At 45.7% G+C, this 16,810-nt stretch overlaps 1 protein-coding gene across 14 annotated transcripts in view; it reads right to left on the bottom strand.

The window, feature by feature from the left end:
• Positions 1-16,810, bottom strand: part of EHMT1 (euchromatic histone lysine methyltransferase 1) — a 121,611-nt gene that overhangs the window by 74,261 nt on the left and 30,540 nt on the right. For 6 of the 14 annotated variants that reach the window (XM_027778171.2, XM_027778168.2, XM_027778159.2 and 3 more), the window contains exon 1: positions 1,966-1,989. The exons of 6 other annotated variants lie outside the window; for them this stretch is intronic. Coding sequence is in view for 1 of the 8 variants with exons in the window: in XM_027778167.2 (XP_027633968.1) it covers positions 1,966-2,061 (96 nt within the window). In the remaining 7 variants the exon portion in view is untranslated. Of the gene's footprint in view, positions 1-1,965; positions 2,293-4,314; positions 4,337-16,810 lie in introns of those variants that run through there. 2 more of the 14 variants (XM_027778165.2, XM_027778167.2) reach the window with 2 other exon arrangements.

Below are 16,810 nucleotides of genomic sequence, written 5' to 3' on the forward strand. Positions count from 1 at the left end.
TAAATATCCAGAAATAGAAACAAAGTTATTAACAAAGGCAGTATCAATGAACTACCACAGTCAACATCCCCTTTCACAGATAAAATAGCGATGGAGCACCACGCTTCAGCCTTCCTGTGCATGCAGAAGGGCAGCACTCCCCGCTCCATCTCAACACTAGACATGTTTTTACTGCCAAGGTTAAATATATACAGAGAGCAGAAGCTACCAGAGATGCTTTTCACATCTCACAGCCATCCCTGAAAGCACTAAACACTGTTTAAAAGAAAGAAAAAGCAAAGCTGATCGGGGTATCACAGGTGCTTCAACAACCAACTTGAGCAAAGCGATCGATCGCCATCATACCAGCAGCACTCCACAGACCCGCGTTTATGGGGGTTGCTTGTGCACTGATAAATAAGACTTCAAATGTATGCCACCCGAAAGGAGAAAGAAGCTTCCCCTGTGCCTGAGCAGGGGCTGTCAGAGCAGCATCTCCTGCCCCAGCACCCCCAGGACCCCCATCTCCCCCATTCTGTAGAGGTCAGGTGCCGCAGTAGGCTCTTTCCTAACCAGCTGGTTAGAGATCCAGTCCCAGGCTGGCCAAAGAAGCAGGTTTTCTAATGGTGTAGGACAAGAACAAGCCTGTGCCCCGTGAGACTCTCTCCTTTATTTAACCCGAGTACGCACCAGCAGTTTCCCCCCCAAGCCAGCACGAGACAGCACAGCACCCCCCTTTCAAAGCACCTTTGATCAGGGCCCATAGAACCGCAAGGTGTTTTTCCTCCTGCACTCTGTGGCCTCCATTCTCTGATTCAAGGCTAGAATATCCCTTTCAGAAGTCTCACATTTTCAGGAGGAAGGCAGCAGCACAACAACCTCTCTTCACAAAGGACACCGGGTTCCTCGGGGCTTTTGCTTAATTACACCATTACGTATGGCATTTTCACAGCTCCCTTGCAGAGGAAGCACAAGTGGGAAGCAAGGGGAGATTATTCTTTCCATAGAAAGAACAATATTCAGGTCTGCAAAACACAAGAGGTTCTCCTTATTTCAATCAGGCTCCTCTTCTTCCAGACCCTCCAGCTGCTCAAATCCGAAGCTCCCTTTCAGCCTCCCCGGAAGCAATCCCAAAAGCGCGACAAGCTGAAGGGACTTTCGATATAAGATGAGCATTCCTGCTGGAATCCTGATTTGCTCCTGCACTGCTACGAACCACTCCCCAGCTCTGCAGGAAGCTGTTAAAGTGCCTCCCTTCCCTCCTCAGCCATTACATGTGACACTTCTTAACCAGAACGTCCCAGGACACACTGAGTGTCCTCAGCATCCTCCAGGGGAGCGCGGATGTCTGGCTCCAGGCTCAGGTAACCACCTCCAAGGAGCAAGCAGTCATTCATGCACGCTTCTGGAATCGCAGCTTTCTCCACCTTTCAAAACTTGCTTTTTTCCCCCCTCAAAGCTTCCAAGCCATCTCCCTTCCTCCCCCTCTTTCCCCAGCAAAGTTGAAAACTGCTTTTACTTAATAGGAAACATGAAATGTTCCCGGAGACACGACATTGAGTACATCACACATGTCAAGAAGAAGAATAAAAATGAAAAAGAGAAAGAAAAAAAAAGAGTCTGCTGCGACAGATGTTGAGACGTAAGCTCTCAGGGAGATGTTGCTATGTTTTGATAAGAATATGCGTTGAGTATTTCATTTACAGGGCAATCCTAGAACTTTATTTAGAAGCATATTGGCCAGACAGCTGTAATTTAGAACATACTGTATTCCTAACAGTTCCCAATTATAAACTCCTTCAGCTTTAACTTATAGTAACCACAGCTCTATTTTGGAAATCTAAAAACACCATTTCTCCCCTTCATTCAGCTATCGCATATCAAGAGTTCCTACCATACAAACACAGCCTTGCTCGAGAAGGATCCTAAATACAGCAATCCTGTCTCAGCAACAGCGAGCAAGCTCATCCCTTTAACCGCACTCACCGTTCGCTCCACAGGCAAATGTTTTGTTGGTTTATTTGGGGGACAGTAGATGGGGTGGGAATCAGACCCATGTCCGTGCAAAGCCATCCGGCTCATTAGCAGTCTTGTGCCAGCAGAGGCGGCTGTAAAAATGGCTGCTCACATTCGATCTGGCTTCTGCTGCAACACTTCGCTGAAACAAACGCTGGAGCTCGGGTGTAGATTCTGCCGATGAGCCTCACGTGTTCAACGTGTCCCTGTTCTTTGACCTCACACCTATTTTTTTTAAGGATTAGGGCATTCGCATGAAAATAAGCCAAGTTCTTCGCTGGAGGAGAAGCAGTGCTTCATGATGCTTTTGTGTCTCTCCCCACATCATGAACTCGCCTATGAAATATCGCAGTTGATGGCTCTACAAGCAATTCCGCTGACATTATAAAATTTCTGCAAGGAACAGAAGGAGCAGATGAACTCTTTAAAAACAAAGCTCCTGCCTTCATGCAAATATCACTAGTTAAGAAGAGTGGAGAAATAAAGCAAGCATGATGTGTATACAGAATTGGCTCTAAAGAGGTTGCTTTTCAGCAACTGCCATAAGGTGGCAGTGGGTCTTTAAGGCTACCTTACACCTTTCGCACAAGCACAATAGGAAATTATCACACCAGTGGTTTTCCAGCATCTGAAACTGTTTTAAGTCAAATTTCCTCATCAAGGGAGACAGACCATACATGAAAGCTTGGGGCTGAGATCACCTCATCACCAGAATCGCCCAAGGAGAACAAGCCACCGGGATAAATTCTGAAAAGCTGTGAACGCAGCCCCCACCAGAACCAAAGAAAATCAAAACCTCTTCCTTTCATTATGCAATTACAATGCCATTTATTTTACAGAAATGCTTTTCTCTGTGCACTCATCCAACCGTCAATAACCCAGCATCTGTTAAAGAGTAAGAGAAGTTCTGCATGGCCAGCCAGCAAGCTGGGGCTCCAGCAGGCCTTTTTTCAGGGACCATAAAAGCAACACCAGTAAGCAAACTGGTCACCAGCTTAGTGCAGGGCTGACATTATCAAACTGGTTCAGAAAACGTCAAGGAAGCACTGGGCACACAAGAAATTCAGAAGCAGGCAATGAACAGGCAAGTTACTTTAGGTGATGAAGTGACTCACCATGCAGACTGACCCAACTGGGTGAGACCATCACCTGAGCCACAGCAATAAAATAAAAATTGATGTTTTGCTCCTTGCCGATCACCCCCTGAAAAGCAGCCAGAGTTGCCCTGAAGAAAGAGCTGACCTACCTCACTGCACACACCCGAAAGACAGACCGTGATTGCAGTGATTCCCATTAATAAAACACAATAAACTTGTAATACCAACGTATTCGCAGCGCCCAAAGCAGAGCAAACCTCTTGCCTTACCTTGACTTACAGCCGAGCTGAAACAAGCGCGGGCACCCAATGACACACACCCCATGGGAGACAGGGTCTGTGAGGGCTGAGGCTCCCGGCTGACATCTCACCCCCTGCTCCACATGGTCAGATCTTCCCTACACCTCACCGATACAGACACCGAGGGCCAACGTACATGTTTTATTGGCACCTTACCACGCAGCTTGCTTGTACAACAACTGGAGTCAATCAGCTCACGCAGCACACACCTGCTGGTGCTTACACGCTCCTTGTAAAAAGCTGGCAACTACAGATGAAATCCAAGAGCCCAACCTGGCACAATTCAGAGTCCCCTTCCTTCCCCAAAACTCACTCGTCAACACGTTAAAACCCCTGCAAGGAACATGGAAAATCTCTCAGCCAAAGGAATAAACACATCTATATTCCCTCCTCTCCTTGCCAGTTTGGAGGACCTGATGTGGCAAGGTTTGTTTGTAATTCTTGGAATGCAAAGTAAGTCCAAAAAAGGGAGTTTGAGTTTTACATTCTTTCACCCTCCCACAATCACAGACGGATCTGGATTTAAACTGCAGAGCAGGTCTGCGCCCTGCAAGGCTTCCCATTAATAATAATTAGTGACCGAGACGCGCAGCCCACGACTGAGACGCGATCACATGCCATTCCAATATGAAGGCACAACCCAGCAAGTCCCCGCAGCCCTCGCTGCCAGCCCCTGCCTGCTGTCACTTTATGTCACCACCCTAACATGAGACAGGTCCGTTCTTTATATAGGTTCGCCAGTCGGTAAAGGTCAGGGTTTTAAAACCCCTCCCCGCTGATCCGCAGGAAGCGGTTTGAAGCCATCTCGTGTCAGTGGTTAACTATGCTGCTTTTGAATCAATTCCAACAGTTTTTACTTCATCCAGTCTCCCCGCTCCCCCCGGCCCGGGGGCACGGGAAGGAATCGGTGGGATTTGCCCTACCTCCGTCCCGTCTGTGGGAAGCTGCTGGGTCCTTCCAGATCCTGACTCCAGGCCTATCCCTCCTCCAGCCACAAATCCATCTCACTCTATGGGTGCAGCCTCCACCCCGGAGCATGCTCAGTACCGGCTGATCTTCAGCCATTTCAGAGCTTTAATGAAATGTAAGCATAAGGAAGTGTCATTAGGAAGAGGGAAAAAAAAAAAAAGAAAAAAAAAGGTGCAGGATTCATCCCAATCAGGCCAACCTTCCTGTTTCCATCCTCTATCAAGGAGGTGAAGCTCTCGCTGCAGGGATCACAGGCGTTTTTAGGCAGCAAGCGTCTTGTTTTAGAACAAAAGCAAGGAAAATCCTGTCTCAGGCAAGCCTTGTGCAAAAGGGAGCATTTCCTAGTGATGCTCAAACCAGCAGGTTTTTCATTCTGGGCCTTCCACAAATTACAATATTTTCATGAAATGCCATTAATATTATTCCCCCCCTTCCCCCCCCAATGGTCTTCAACTGAGTCTCTGAGCTCACAATGCAAATAGTGCTTCCCATCCATCTTAAAGCTAAACCTACTCCAGTCTACCCTCTATCACCTCCAAGGTTATTTTAACTCCATTTGCAAGAAAGTTAAAAAGCAGGATGGGAGGGCGGGGGGGGGGCAGGGAGAGACTACAGTACAACACACCTCATGCTGTGTTTTCCTAACGACCTCAATTTTAAGAGGTTTGTTTTTCCACTAGTCAGCCCCGAAATTACTCCATCATCACCTTGTCTCCTCAATGCAGCAGGACCATTTCAAAGAATTAATAGAGGATTATTGGGGGGGGGGAGGGTGTTTACCCTTTCCCGTTTTCCAAACAACAATATATGCAAAGACACACAACGCTGAAGTCCACCAGGTATTTTCAGTGCCGGAGGACGACAGCCCTGCATACTGCAAGCGATCTGCACATGGAACTTGACTGCTCCTTAAAAACTTGTATTTCCCTGTATATCCTTTGCACATCCCCTACAGATCCCTACCAGCTCACAGAGCTGCTCCAGAAAGCAAAGAGAGTTGTTGCAGAAGGAAAGCTTTGCAGGCCAGGGCAAAAAATCAGTTCTTTAATCCCAACAAAGTTTTAATGTATACCCTATTCCTGATGTTGGGCCCAAGCCAAAAACAACTCTGGATGTTCAAATCCGTTAATTGTGTGTGCACTCTGCCAAGCGGTGCTTGTTTCCCATGCATGGATGGCTAATATTTCTGCCATGTATGTACAGTGTCTGCTTCAGTGCTGGAGTTTTCATTCTTCAAAGGAAGACTAAAAAATAATAATAATAATAATAATAAATCAAAGTGATTTTATCCACACAGCATTTCAGAAAAATAATCAGGGTGACAGATGAATGCCAAACCCCAGCTTTTTCCTGAACCAAACTTCCGAAGTAATCACAAAAACACTAAAAGACTTTCTGTACAATGCAATAACCCAAAAGTTGAGATATTCATCAGCCCGCAGCACGTTCGTGTCAGATACGCTCCGCAAACAACCCCTAATATTGCTCTCCCATCTCTTCCCCGATAAACTCAGCCCAATCCTCAACATCAGGCAACAGCTTTTTAGCAAATTATTTGGGACAGTATTCGCATTTGACTGCTGCACGCCAGGCAGCCTTTCACGCCAAGTTGCATTTTACTAACATAATTTTAGAGCACAAAAGCTTTGGTAAAGTGACCCAGGATAAATCATCATAATTTGGCACAGAGAGCCCGTGTCAAAGAGTCTGTTTCTGCAGAAGGGTTTCACCGGTGGCCGATGGCCCCCGCCTGCCCCTTCTCCAGGCACATTCATCAGGGACCTCCATGCTCAGCGCAGGACGTGATTCTCTCTACACATCAGGCAACTCTAAGACACCGCACAGTGCTTTCATTAAGCACAGATTGGTAAACCCTGCCGACAAATTCTATTCTCGTCCTCTTCCTTGCCTTTTAAATTGGAGGTAGTTTAAAAATAATATTCAGACCATATAATCCCGAGACATGTCTGCTGAATCTAGCAGTGTTTGCATCTAGCACAGCTCAAGCATGTCAAATTTGTTTCCTTGGAAACAAAGACCAATTTGCAAGCATTGCTTTCTTCCTTTTTTTTTTTTTATGTAACGAAGACATACATACCTGCAGCTCTTGTTGATACAAAGGAATTAAAGCAGATTCACTTACCAACAAGGTTCATAAGAGAATTATTAATATATTTCACTAATGAACAATTGGCTGGCTGCACTAAGGGAAAACCACAGTTCATCGCTATTTAAAAATCCCTTTTTCCCTCAATAGATACACACTCGAGGCATGGCATTTATATTGTTTCCTTAGGGACAGGTAAGAGGAAAAAAAAAGAAGAAAAAAAAAGCAAAACCAGAGTCATTTTCTTAACCTAGGCTAGCAGCGCTGGTTCCAGTGGAGGAACAACTTAAGAGGGAAACCCTGTATTGCTCCTACCACATCGCTCCAAAAGATACACTAGTACAGCTGAAAACACACCTGCTTTCAACACAGACTGAAGAGTCAACACAAGCTTAATAAAAAAGAAAGCGGTAACATCTTCTAGACATGCTGTGCCAGTTTTAAGCCCAACTTTTTCCCACCGAGGGCATGCATTAGGGCTGAAGTGGGAAGCCAGCCTTTGCACGCAGCTGTAACTCTTCTCCTAGAGCCTGCTCACATCAAAGGTCCTCCCGCTGAAGCCAGTAAATCCTACGGCGACGACACACAACCGCCCTGTGCGGCCAAGAAAGAGGAGGGAGGGCAAAAAGCGTCTGAGTCTCCACAGCCTCATTTGCAAAGGCAGGCAGTTCCTCCAGCCTCCAGAGCCTTTGTCAGGAACTACAGCAGCTCAGCACCTTTCAAAGAATCTGTTCAGATACGGCATAAAATGGACACACAGGAGAACAGCAAATAAAATTATGGTCCCTTAAACATGCCGTGCAGGAGGCTGACTTAGCACAGAGTTCATTTCCCAACATGCTTGGGCCGAGGCTGGGTTGCAATCTCTGCTTGAGGAGATTCCCTTTGTATCCAAGGGAGCAGAGCCTGACACGTCTCTTGTTCCTGTCTGATGTGACCCCTGAATGCTTCACACTTCGGAAAATCAGGCCTTGGACTCCAATGCACCAGATACTCCAAAGAGGTTCAGAGTCTGCAAATGCCACAACACTGGCAGAGCAGAATTGCTGCCCTCTTGAACATGCTCACGGCGGGACCGCTGCAGTCACCTGGAGGGCAAACTGTAAACAAAGAGCACCAAAACACCCCGAAACTCTGCAGATGTCCAGCAGAACTGCCCAAGGGTCTCACCCTAAGGCTTGAAAAAACAATCTCTCTTCAGCCCACTGACTCTTCCAATGTGGCTGAAGAGCATTCAAGATGACTAACACAGGTTTCCATTCCTGCTGCAATCAAGTAAGGGGTTTTGAAGACTGCTCCAGCCACCATGAATCCTGGGGGAAGAGCAAGGAAAACAATCCAGTTCTTCCTGATCAAAAACCAAAGCATGTACTCAAAACCGCATCTAAACATCACCATGTAAAAAAGAACCCGACAGATACTGATTTGCTTAAATGCATTGCAACAATACTACTACTTTGGACATTTTAGAAGCAATTTATAATAAGAGATGGGAATAGCCGGCAACACTGATGCCTCCATTCTGCAGATGGGACAATCAAGGCTTGGAGAGCTAACTGCCAAAAATTTCTGGAGCGGTCCTTCACAAACATATGGAGCAGAGGAACATGATACAGGAGACCTGGCCATGAAGTCACACTTTACTGCTGATTTACTGAGTCACCTCGGCTGGCCAAGTTGGAGCAGCAAAGAACGTGCTGGGACAGCTCGTCTGGGATGACCTGGCTTTGAATCTCAGTGACGTCTGAGCACTTTAAGCTCCCCTGAAAAAAACAATCTTATCCTCCATTACTTAAAAACAACCACAAAATGCAAAACACGTCAATGTACGTAACAGATCAGTATTTTTTCCTCCCTCTCTATAATATTCCCTATAACTAACATGTTTTTGGAGGGGAGGGGAAATATTTACCCAAAACAGTGACCTTGCAATCACTAAGGAGCTTTTTATGCCCATTGCCAGATTTGAAAGCTGGGTGGATCTGTGACACCAGGACACAGCCCAGGCTCATGCAAGAACTCAGTCACATCTGAATCAACCAACAGGAGCAATACATTCAGATAACTGGGCTGCAGCTCAAAGCCCCTGGGGCAATAAGCCTGGTTACAGTTTTTTAATGCAGATGCATTAAACACCTGGCAAACACTTAGGTGGAAATATTGTATTGAAACAAAAGCAAATGTGGAAATAGAATGAGATTACACCACTTACTAACAAATTTCACTACTGCTTCCCTTCCCTTTCTTTTCCCCCTCCAGCCCGGCAGCCCCTTCAGCATGCTGCTTGCAGGTATCAGAGGAACAAAGAGCCGATGGATGCCGTGAGCCCCATGTACATCTGGTGACTTCTGAACACAGATTAAATTTGGGATGACAGTCATGGGATTTATTTTAATGCCCAAATCATTAAACTATCCTATTTGCTTAGCTTCCCAGAGCTACAATGCTAAAGACTTGCTGTAATACAGAGGACAAGCATGAGGATGGTACCTAAAGCTCAGGTCTGAAGACTGATAAGCTCATTCTCTCATTCTGGTGCTTTCTCACATGAAAGCACTGGGGGGAAAAAAACAAAACACACACACACACAAAAAAAAAAAAAAAAAAAAAAAAAAAAACCAACAAATTACAAATCAAGAGTCACACGCCGATTTTGGGTGGCCAGCTCAGGCAGAGTCTTTGAGACCTGCCGGGACCCTGCATCTCCTAGTGATACAGAGACACTATAGGAAGATCCAAATGGTCAGTACACTTGAAAATTAAGCTCTGGTTTCACATAAAAAATTAAACTAGTATTTCAAAAAATTACTTCCCTTAAATTCTCCCATCTTCCCCCCACCCCACCCCCTCACATTTTAAACGGAAGGACTCAAAACACAGCAAAACACAAGGAGAAAAAAACCCAAAAACAACACAAAATGCTGCAATAATGTAACCAGCTCTCAGAGAGGTGAATTGAGAACAGGGGACAGATGAACGTCTGCGGTTGAGCACAGCAGCCCCTCTCCTCCTTTGCTTGCTCTTGGCCACAGCATCCAAAATCTGTTTTGGAGGCCAAGCAAGGGAAGGCTGGAGTCTACTGAAGAGAAGTTTTGCACACTGAAAAAAAGACTACTTGCACTATTTTTATCACACAAGCAACAGGAAAGGGCTTCACCCTTCTAGTGCTCTGTACAGAGCCCAGACTCTCGTCCCCATGCTGATCTGAATTCAAGTGTGCTTCAAAAGCATCATGGACCTCTGGAAGTGTCTCTTCCACTCTCGTGCAGCCTTACCCCAGAGAAAAGGCAAGCAGAAGTGGTTGGTTCTGGTTTGGTAATACTACATAAAATAAAATAAAATAAAATAAAATAAAATAAAATAAAATAAAATAAAATAAAAGTGCACAGGCAATGGGGGGGGGGGGGGGGGGGGGTGGTGGGAGAAAATCCTGAGTATTTTTCTTCTGTAACAGGAAGCCAAATCCAGCCTTCAGCAGCCACTTGATCACTCTCAGGCTTCAATTAAACAAAGTCAGGGACTGCAGAAGTTTGCTTCCTTTCCTCGAGCAGTTTTGTAAGACATTTGCTCGGTAGCTGAAAGCTCTGGAGTTTCACATGAAACTTATTAGCAGCTAGATCTTCCCTGTCACTGACTTCAAAACCCACAACCAGAGCATCACACCAAGACAGCTTGTTCCCGTGCACCTTTGATTAAAGGCTCTTGCTTCACTTGGGGAACTGAATTTCAGCTTTGTTTTCACACTCAAGCCAAGAAAAACCAGCCAGCTGGGCAGGATATGGCCCTCAACAAAGATTTCCAGGACTCCCTGCTAGTCAGCAGCTGACAACCTACAGCCAGACCCCGTCACGGAGGAAGGGTGTTGCACAGCGTTACGGTGGCAGGTCCCTGACACCTCACACAGCCTGCGGGATGAGCCGGGTGAGACTCAAGCGAAGAGCTGCTGCATCACCTGGCAAGCATCGCTCAGCTTTTTTTCATTGCCTGCTCCGTGCATTCAGTTCTCGCGACAGACTGACGTCGAGGCGGGGGCTGCGGCTGTGCTCCGGCACCGCACCTGGGAGCCGCAGTATGGGGCTTGCTCCCAACACCCAAGCCACCAAAACAAGTCCCCGCTGAAACGCGTGGGACTGCTTCCAAAGAAACGTGCCCTCGTTGAGGCTTAGCGATATATGGGTTCAAAGCAAAAACCCTCAGAGGAAGGAAAATCCTTTGCAATCTATTGCATGGGTATATACGTACCCTGACCATTCTGCTGCCCACCATACAATTCCAACCCAAAGAGCGCAGACTTCTAGCAAGGTCCCCAGCCTGCGAGGGAGGGACAGCCCAGCCAGCCCCGAGCACCATCCATGTGCCATCTGCCCTGGAGACTGCTGTCCTGTCTTCTCCCTGCCACCTCAGGTGTAACGTATCCACACTCAATAGAAACACAAACACTTCTAAGCCTTGACTGCAGGTAGACAATATTCTTATCCTAGCAGGAAGATCGCTCAGCAGCTTTTTTCCCCCCCTTTAAGAAAGAGGGAGGGAAAGACCCACACAGATAATGACAATAATGACAACAGCCCAGATGGTTATAATGGGAACATCCCTTGGGTACTGCCATCATCACAGTAATATTTTTTATATTCCCCTTTCCTGACACGCTTCAGATGTTGGTGTGAAAACCTGCAAGGGAGGGTATTTACAAGTCAATATGCTGTGAGACGCCAGGAGCACCAATATATTTTTTCCTAAGCCCTGCTTTAGAAGGAACAGAGTAAAGGGTCAGCTGTAAAGCAACCCAAAACGCCTGTCATTTCAAACTGCATTTAACACTCTTCTTCCTCTCCATACAGAAAAAAAGCATTGCAGAAGTTCCTATAAACCCCTGCATATTCCTCTGCTAATCTAGATATGCCCCATTCCCAAGGAGACTGAATGGATGTCATAAATCAAAGTTTGATTTAAACTATAAAACCTCAAGAAGAGGTTGCATCCACTGCAATGCACAAGCAAACAAACAAAACAAAAAGAAAGTTCCTAAGTAACACAAGTGCATACGAATTTTCCTGCAGCAGTGTAGTTCATACACACCAGTCTAAATAAGTCCCAGTCTCACGTGTTTATACAGCAAGATTAACTCTGCAGGGAGGGATGCTCGTAAATGGGAGCTTCTCTTCGGATCTGAGTGATGAAGGAAGGACACCAAGATGTATATATAAAGTAACAGAGTCCAGTAACTGAGAGATTCTTCTCCATTTATTTTTATCAGGTTTGTATACCTCATTTCTAATCCCTGTAATGCTGCCTTCCACCCATCAGTTAACTTCACCTCCAGAAGTCTGCCAATCTGCTTGGGAAGAAGGAAGGTTGCTGCCATCATTTTGTTTTAAAGAGCTACAACCCAATGGATCCAGCTGTGTTGATTTGCACAGCTGCATTACAACAAGCTCCTTACAGAATGAAGGTCAGCTCAGCCTGTTAAGTCACCATAAAAATTCACCAAGTATTTTGACAGGTACATAAAACACACTTCTAGAAGTGAAAGCCAGACTTCTTGGTAAGAAGGAAACTCCACCAAGCTCACGCCTTTCAGACTTCCAGTGTCTAACAGCGACACAATTCATTTCTTTCTTGCCATTTAATTGACAATTAAATGGAGGATCTATCTTCACTGCAAGAGCCAATGCATGTCTGTGTTAAAAGGGCTACCTGAAGCCAGGTTACAGGAAGTTAAAATTATATTACCTTGCCTTTGCTAGGTACATAGGATAAAATTGCAAATTAAATTAAATTGAGATGTAGAGGTCAAAAAATCCTTTATCGTCACTGAGCTGCAGCGCTGAAACAGTCCCCAGTCCTGATGCAAACACGGCGCTTTTGGCATTGTGGACAGTGCAAGACTGTGACACAACCATGAAGCAGATGTGGGAAATGTGACTTACACAATTTCTTCATTCATTAGCCAGGTACAGTTGTGCTCGATGTCCTCTCCCTTCAACCATTCACAGGTTTTGTGGGAGACCTTCAAAATCAGAAGGTTTCTCAGCCTGGTAGAGCACTGCCTTCCCCACAGCCTCTCCTAAATGATGGGAACTGCCAGCCCTCTGAGATGCTCCCTGTGGAGAACAGATGGGTCAGTCCTTCCCATTCATCACCCCATCCATATCCAGGGCTCTGGACCCTTTTTTTGTGTCACTTTTTAGTCACTGGCATAAAGGACAATTAAAGCAAATACTCCGCAGCCTGCTGCAGAGACAACAATTGGTACTTGCTTCCCAATCCTTCATTTTGTTGGCCATCCTCACCCATTTCCCACCTTCTCGCCTACACAGAGAGGCTCCTGTCCTTTAACCTTGCTTTGGGATGAGAGATTTTTCTGTTTGCGGTTGTTCACACACACAGATACCCAACCCCTCACATCTCAAATCTTCATCATCCACTCCATTTTTTCTCTCCTGTTTTGAACTCTCTTCCTCTATTTTTAATTCCTCTATTTTCTTTCTCCTCTCTTTCTAATTTACTCTTTCCATCCCACTTCTGCCTTTCTAATCCTTTCCTACTATCCTCTTGGGGCAGGTTTTAAAACAAAGATCCTGCTGCTGCTCACCTCGAGGTGCAGGCTGCAACAAGGCTTAACTGCTTTATTCTGCAGACTCTGAAAGTGAGAGAACCCAGATGGAAACAAAAGGCAAAAAACCCCGCCAACATCCCTGCTCCAGTCTCAAAACCCACCAAATCCACTCCAAAGACAGACACACACTCCACTGACTCAACAGACAGGAAGGTAGTGCTACACAGGAGTAGTCTCTCGTATCCTAATGTAACCAAGGGATAAATCTAAATACTCTTCCCCGTTAATGCCTGACCGATGAAAAGTGATAATGTATATAACTGAATACATATGCACACACATCCACATACGTGGAAATACAAGGAAGAGTTTTCTTGCTTCTCTGTCATTTATTCAAGATTTTTCTACAAGCTTGACCTACCTTGTCCTGCCCAACTAATGATGCTGCTCTGTCGGATGCATACTGGATCCCACCTGAAAATTTGTTTTAAACAGCTGCTCCTATCCCACTTGTAAAGCGAACTGTTAAGCAAGTATTAGTGCAGCAAAAATATGAACCCAGTCCAACAATGAAGAGAAACATCCCTCTGCAAATCAAATTGGTGAGCGAACAAGCGGTGGAGCTGAAGCCTCTCTGTACACCCACAGTTCTTAGCTCAGGCAACACCAGACATCCCTTCTCATACAACACTCACAACTGCAGGTAATCCAGCCTTTACTGCTTAATCAAACCCCCCAGAGCTCATGGTTACCCTGAAAAGGTGCTGTGGACCCTGTAGGTGAAGGTGGTCTGGGCAAGGCTGCTGGCACTGTCACCCCGGGGAAGGGGGTCTTGACCAGCCCTGCACAGCTAACACACAGAGCAGGGGGAAAGCATCCCTCCGAGCCTCTCCCGCATCCCACAGCCTTGACTCTGCAAGCTTCAAGACACTTTGGTCTAACCGAGTGACACATTTTAAGCATTAAAAAACCCTGCTTAAATAAATCAAGCACCTGCTTGAAGTTAATTTGTGCTATGAGGTCCCTACAGTGAAGCAGACAAAGCCAAGAGAGGGACAACGGGATGAGCAATCGAACAAACAAGTGATGACTGAGCCATCAGCCTCCTGCCAAGGATCTTGTTGGGGCTTGGACCCTCCACGTGGTGCATTTCACAGCCACAAAAACTAGCCAAAAGAAGGGTTGATGCTGATTTCTCTTCTGACTCTAGACCTCTGCCTCCCCTCCCCGCAAGCCTGTTTACTTTTGCAGAGGACATTTACAGCGATGACCTCCATTCCATTATACTTTATATTTCACTTGCTTTCTGCCATCATGAATCACTAAGAATCCCCATTTATCATCATATAGTTATTCTTGAAATTAAAATAATAAAGGAAATTGCACTGAACCTTCAGACGGTTTCGTTTGGTGGGGTTTTTAAAAAAAAAACAAACACCTAACCATCCCACAGAAAAGTATGCACTTTATACTAAAGAGGAAAAGAAAAACAGAAAGAGTAAAGCATGGTTGAATTTTGAGCCTACTAGGCTTCCACACTGCCCTTTTTGTGTCCGACAACAAAGAGGTGTGAATGCTATCAAGTCACACACAGGTACTGGCAATCCGATCCTGCTTTGTACCACTTTCCAGCTAGGTGCTCATTTTAATACAACACAAGCTGCCATGCAACAAAAAAAGCCCCAAAACAAAAGGCTGTAGAAAAAAACCTGCTAATAGACCCGATTATTCTCATTTTACCTCAAACAAGGAGCAAGGCAGCAATACAAAACTATTTTTGCAATGTGTCAAATTCAAAACCAAAGACACACGGACCCGTAGCCCATTACAAACCTACCCAGCAGTGGTGTTTTTTACGTGCTATACATTACCAGTGCGTGCCTGGGCACTACAGCCCGAGCAGTGCTTCATGGCTCCTTTGGCCATCCTCCGCACCACTCGCACCAGCGCAGCCCTTCCTTGGCACAGCTGCACTTAAAGCAGAAAAAAGGGGGCCTGCCTCCCCATGAGGCAATTAACTGGGGGAAAAAAAAAACCAAAACCAAAACAAATGCAAAAAAGAGAAAATGAAATTAAATACTGGGCAAGACGAAGTGCCTTTGCAACCCATGGCCTCACCTGCCGGGGGGAGAGGTGCAGGGGAGCCCCCCAACAGCAACATCCTCAGCACAGCCCGGTGCAGAGCACAGCATCATGCTGCCGGACGCTCCAGCACCTGGGATAAACTATCCAGGAGACAACCTGCTGCTACGTGCCGCTCAGCCATCTAAGTTTAGAGGCATTTTGTCCAAGGCAATCTTTAGGAAACCCCAATGGAGCGAAGAATCGGCAGTAAAAACCTTTCAAGGAAAACCTGGCGTGGTGCATACCTCTGCTGGGCTGTGCTGGCTTTTTAGATTCCCATCAAGGATTTCGGAGGCCTACACCGGCACATCCATGGGCTCCGCACCACGGGAGGTGGCCAGGAGCATCCTCAGAGGCAGCAGCATCCTCCCAGAGCCCACCGCTGCAAGGGGAGGCAAGGAACCGGGATGCTCCAGGAGCCTGGCGGGGGGAAGGAGGCAAACGGAGCAGAGCAGGGAGGGTTTTTAACCACTCTCGATCATTCCTCAGAATAAAATTTTTAAAAAATTACTCATCAAGCGATTAAAATGTGCAAACATTTTGCTTGGTGTTCCGACTGCCACATTTAATATTTCAAACAACATCCAGGCCAATATTGTTGCTTAATTTAACATAACTGGATCCCCAATGCATTTCTAACAGATTAAACCACAGAAATATCCACATGTTTTAATGAGGATTTGGCACTACTCAGAGCCAAACAGATTTTAGTAATATTTTTGGACTACAAATTCTTTCATAAGAAAAGAAAGCCCACTGGTAATGGATCTGATTCACTACATTGCAAGCTTTTTTGGATTTCAGTGCAAATTGAGAAACCTAAATATTTAGTGCCATTATAATTCGAGCAACATCTGGACAATTTTCTTTGCCTCGTAAAAGATTTCAGCCAGCTTTGCAGAGACTCAGTCCATGTTGCTCAGGCAGAATGGCTCCTTTTACATTTGCATGCTTCACTCAGATTCTGTAGTTTCTATGCCAACAAGCATTTGTAACTCTTTAAAAAGCACATTTGGAAGTGGGGTGTGTGTGTGTGTGTGTGGAAGATCTGAAACGTGATAAAGATTTTTTTGTTTGGGGTTTTTTTGTTCTTGTTGTTACAGATCTAAATCATCCATTCCTCATTTTTTTTTTCTGAGCCTTGGAAACCTCAAAAAGGTCTAACAACCATCTTCTCAGCCATGGCAAGTCTTCCACCTGCTTCAAAACGCAGCGGTGACTCAGAAAGAGGGAAGTTTGTTGGGTTAATCTCATGTATTAAAATATAGACACACACACACACATATACTCGCTTAATTTTATAGAGAGAGAGAGATAAAAATATATATAAATATATATATAAAACACTCTACTTCTCTCTCCAGACAAAGAATCAATAGCAAACGTCTGTTGGTGTCTCTTCAGACAAGAGCTCTGTGGGAAGAGTGAGAAGCCCACCATGCCGAGGCGCAACCCCGCAGATGTGCCCCAGCCCGATTCCACGGGCAGAACGAACCCCACGCAAACCCACGTGTCCGTCCACGCCGCAGCGCACAGGGCCTGTGCGAGCTTCCAAATCCCAAGGAAAAGTAAACAGAGACAAGCAGCTACTGCTGAGCTGTCACTCCAAATCCAGCAGTTTGATTTTTAACCAGACTCCTGGAAGCCATGCCTCCCCCTC

This window comes from Falco peregrinus, chromosome 1 (assembly GCF_023634155.1).
Source record: "Falco peregrinus isolate bFalPer1 chromosome 1, bFalPer1.pri, whole genome shotgun sequence".
Classification (NCBI taxonomy): Eukaryota; Metazoa; Chordata; class Aves; order Falconiformes; family Falconidae; genus Falco; species Falco peregrinus.